This window comes from Notothenia coriiceps, unplaced genomic scaffold (assembly GCF_000735185.1).
Source record: "Notothenia coriiceps isolate Sejong01 unplaced genomic scaffold, NC01 NC01_scaffold00036686, whole genome shotgun sequence".
Lineage (NCBI taxonomy): Eukaryota > Metazoa > Chordata > Actinopteri > Perciformes > Nototheniidae > Notothenia > Notothenia coriiceps.
The window spans coordinates 3,547-8,131 of record NW_011369387.1 but is presented as its reverse complement, the minus strand read 5'-3'; the positions used below and the strand labels follow the sequence as shown (position 1 = coordinate 8,131).

Here is a 4,585-nt window from a genome sequence, read left to right as displayed (position 1 = left end):
ATTTATATAAATATATACATATATATATATGTGTGTGTGTGTGTGTGTGTGTGTGTGTGTGTGTGTGTGTGTGTGTCCACATCTGTAGCCTGTTATTGTCTCATTATACCGCACTGTGAATGAATTAAAAGTAAATATACAGTATAAGTCGTCATGAACACATCTGTCCATCCGACAGAGGGCTGCTGTGCCTCCTGTCATCATTAATGGACGTCTCTTTAAAATGACCGCTCAGAGGAGAGGAGTTCTCATTTCTCTAACCGCCTGCTGCTTCCCCTCCTCTCTCCTCCGCTCGCATCTCCTGTGGACGGGACTAAGTCTCGAGGATAGGAGTCGAGTCGAGGAGGGGAGTTAGAGAAATTAGAAAGGGCCTATGTGTTGGAGCGCTAAGCCAATAGAAGCATAAGTGTTACGTAGTGGTGTCACTATTTAATGAAAGTAAACAAAAGAGTCCAATGGAGGCGTTTCAGGCAGGGGGGGAGATTGTGTGATAGAAATTCCTTCTGGAGGGAACACAGGGATTTTAGCCTTGGCAGACCATTTACATGCACAAAAACATAACACACAGGAAAGGGAAGACCAAAAAAAGCACAATAGGGCCTCATTAATACGATGCAGAAAATACCTCTACACAATTAGATATGGAATGCATCAAGTGATGAGGACCACTTCGATCAACAACATGAAGTCATCTTAGAAAATATAAATATTGTATTAAATAAAGACTGATGTAATATACACCATTTTGTATATACAACTACAACAAGCATACCAAGACATTTGAAATTCAAAAAACTGACAGTTCGCTTTAAAAATGACATATTGTGAATTAAAGCAGTGTCTCACCATCTGGAGAGAGTCCAGGAGTCGGGTGAGCTGGTAGAACCTCTGAGGACGATTGTTGGCCATCCCATAATTAATGAGGCGATCGAGCTCGTTGATGTAGGTGAGGCGCAGCTCATCGAAGTACTTCTGACTCTTCAGACCCTCAACAGGAACTGGAGAAAAAGACAGTAATGGTTAAGACTAAAACCTTGACATTTGTTTGGGGTAAGGTACATGTTGATGCCCAGGACACAGAGCTTACGGATGCTGAAGAGCAGCAGCGCCTTCATGCAGAGGAACTCTTCGTGAGTGATCTGCAGCAGCAGCAGCTCCTGGGAGAGATGTCTCATCCGTATGCAGTGCTCATACATGCTGGAAACGTGCATCCGATTCCTGCGGGTGTGAAAAGGTCAGGGTGACAAATGTGAAATAAAGTAAATTTTCCAACCATGAGAGGCGGACGAACAAATTGCCTTACACCTCGGACATTTATTCTGTAATGAGTAACTTCTGCAGAGGTAAAAATGTCAGAGGTGGGCTCCGTATCCTTTAATGGTGTAATGGGAACATTTATGAAAATACAGATCTCTGCTGGGTGATCTTTGACATTTGGAGCAAGATGTTGAAAACCCACAACTCTGTAACACTAGAATCTAGTACTCTAATTGGCTGTAAAGTTCAGTAGTGTTTTAGTAATTAAAGTGCAATATTATAAGAAGGGATATTTCATGTTCATCTTGCCTGAACAATCTTCAGTTATTTCAATAAGCTCGGGAGAAGACGAGAATAGACATCGTGATCAAGGTGCGCTTTCTCTGTTCAGTCTAATGAAATGATTCTGCGTTATTATGAACAATGAATACGAGTTTTTATCATATTCTAAGGCTGTGAAGAAAGAAATGAATGTTCTCCATCCCTCTGGAAATGGAGGCAGAGTTACGCAAACTATTTGAAACGTTTCTGGATAAGTACATATGAGCAAATTGTGAAAGGCTAATGCTTGGGTTTAAAAAAGGTCAACTAACTTTTCGTCTTGCAACATTTTTGAATTTAAAGATGATTCTGTGAAAAACCTCCAAGATCCAACTTAGAAAATGGGTACAGCGATTTTATTTACTATGATTAAAGATGCAGTCTGTATTAATTGTTAATATTTTAGTAGCACCTGAATTAATTAAGGGATCTATAGTGATCAATAGTTCTCATGTAGCTGTTTCCTTTAAGTTCTCCGACAGCTAAACCCGTCTGTATGACAACCTGCTTCTGTAAACAAACCTAGACTCAATTTCTCACAGCACGTCTCTTTTATCACATGAAAAAGATATTTAAACTAAAAACAATTAAATTAATTAAATTCTCTTTTCTGTTTCTTTAATTGTATTTATTTATTCCTCTTAATATGTAGAAATGTTAAACCTTCAGTCTAAATTAAATTATACAACATAGTCTGTTAAAATCGAGTTTAGTGCGACAGTCAGCAAATAATCATGCGTCATTGAGAGCTGCGTGATCAGTGCTTTTGCAAAATGGCTTTTTTATTTATATAAATCTGCTTGATTTATACTATAAAGATGCAATGGAATTAGTTGATTAGCAAAATATAACACTTGTGAAATATGATTAAATAAATGATTAAAGGCGCACTTCACTGAATACATCAGCAGGTTAAGTACACTGACTGTGGAGTTAATTTTGGTTGTTTATTCATTTATTTTCTATTTATTTATTTCAATCATGAAGCATTAATATACTGGTTTAGTTGTGCAGATTGTCATGCAAAATAGGTCTCAGTTGGGAGGGAACCTTGGTTCCAATATTTTGTTTCCCTTGGGACTCATTTGATGAGGGACCGTCAGCCATCTTAAAAAGGGCCACTGAAATGTTTGTCAGTCATGTTTTGATCAGCCACAGGGCACACGGGCAGCCGGTGAGTGTTTGGTTTAAAGAGCAACTTGCAGGTTTTTTTTTTTACTACATTTATGCTTAACCTTGCCTGAAAATTACAATTAAAAATGTTAATGCAGGATTTGATATGTTTTACAAGACATAAGGGCAGGAATTCAGTGGAAAAGGAGCCGTTTTGAGCTGTGCTTCTAAAAACTGCTTTTTTTTAACGTCAAACGCGTCATATTACGTCACATGGGGTAGTTAACTTTCTCGGACTCGTTCTCTGCCCAATCCGCGGTAGTAGTTTGTAGTTGGTTTGAGCGGTTGTGATTTAGTGAGCTGGTATTTTTTCGGTAATTTTACATTGCATTTCACGATTTGTAATCATGGTGAGCTTGTGTTTGTGCAGGTTGCACAAACTCAAGCCTGTCAGGGCATCGAGTCCACAGTTTCCCTCACGGGAAAAGGACCGGAGCTAGCGTTCGTTCCTGGGTGCGTTGTGCATCCACCTCCCTGCAGCACATTCTCCGTCTCCACAGCTTTATCAAGAAACCGTATTACATCTCTCTCCCCCCCTTCGCTGCTCTCTCTCTCCCCCCTTCCCTGCTCTCTCTCCCCTCCGGTACACGGCACCGTAAGACTAATAGATAAGACTGATAAGACTAGTGTGGAGTTGCATTAGGTAACGCTGTGGTGGCTGTACTGCTCCAGCCGTCTCCTTTGTGTTTGTTTGTTTCCCCCTGTCGTGTTGTTTGTTTGTGGCGTGGTGGCTGTCACTCCTGGCTCCCGGCTCAACCTCCACTCACCTGCTGCAATCAGCTGTGCACCCTCCCCGACTACACACCTGCTTTCCATCAAGCCATTTACAACGGCATATCAACGGAGGCTCCACAACCTTTCTCCGCCAGATCGTCAAGTATCAGCCGTATCTCGCGTCTCCCCTCCGGTACACAGCACCGTAGTGTGGAGTTGCATTAGGTAACGCGAGATACGGCTGATACTTGCGCATTAGCTTCTGTTATGGATCAGTATCAACAGTCCTGCCAGTAACGTTACTATATTATCAATACTACTTTAGTTATAGCCTGATATATGATAGCTAACTTTACAATGTTGTGATGTGACTGACGTTAGCTAACATGCTAACGCCGGTCACTCACCAAGACAGCTGCTCAGTTCTCCACTGGTTCTCACACCAAAGCTCCATTTCTCTCCGATGGCCGTTATTTTTTCTAATCCTTGGCTGCTCCTGGTCTCTTGGACGCCTAGCAGGCTCATAATTATAATCATATGCATTCGAATATATATTTTCAACCTCTTCTGTGTATAAAACTAGCATTGTGATCCATGTTTATTCATACGTTAGACCGGCCGCTCTCCCCCTTATTTCCCCCATGTTACGTCACACGCGGGAGGTCACGTGCGGAGGCTTTTTTATGCGGAAGTGAAAATGTCTTACTAAAACGACGCCAGATGTCACTGTAGTGTATATTTCTGTATATTTTTGGGAAAATCTAGTGTATTCATCATTTCCCTACACATTTATTCACAGGTGTCTCTAACCTGGAAGTTGCTCTTTAAGAAAAAGTAGAAATACTATGAACTTGATTACAAGTTAAAGTTAGGAATCGGAAATGTGACTTGAGTAGAAGTACAGAAGAGTCAGTCAATTGTAATCCAAATATCAAACTAAAAGTACTCATATTGCAGAATTGTCCTTTAACAGTATTGAATTAGCAAAGTATTTTAGAATATTATAATTGGTGTTTTTATCCCCCGTGTACTATTTGCAATGTTAAGCAATTGTTCAAGTACTCTTGTTGCCAAAGTAGCACAGTAATGTATCCATGTCGATATCAAGTGATTTATATGT

General features: G+C 40.4%; 1 protein-coding gene across 1 annotated transcript in view; it reads right to left on the bottom strand.

The window, feature by feature from the left end:
- Positions 1–846: 846 nt before the first annotated feature.
- Positions 847–4,585, bottom strand: part of LOC104964121 (androgen receptor-like) — a gene marked incomplete at its 3' end in the record, with an annotated part of 6,162 nt that continues 2,423 nt past the window's right edge. Inside the window, exons 2-3 of the mRNA XM_010792843.1 lie at positions 1,088–1,218; positions 847–998 (exon numbers count right to left, since the gene is read on the bottom strand). Of these exons, the coding sequence (XP_010791145.1) occupies positions 847–998; positions 1,088–1,218 (283 nt within the window). The remainder of the gene's footprint in view (positions 999–1,087; positions 1,219–4,585) is intronic.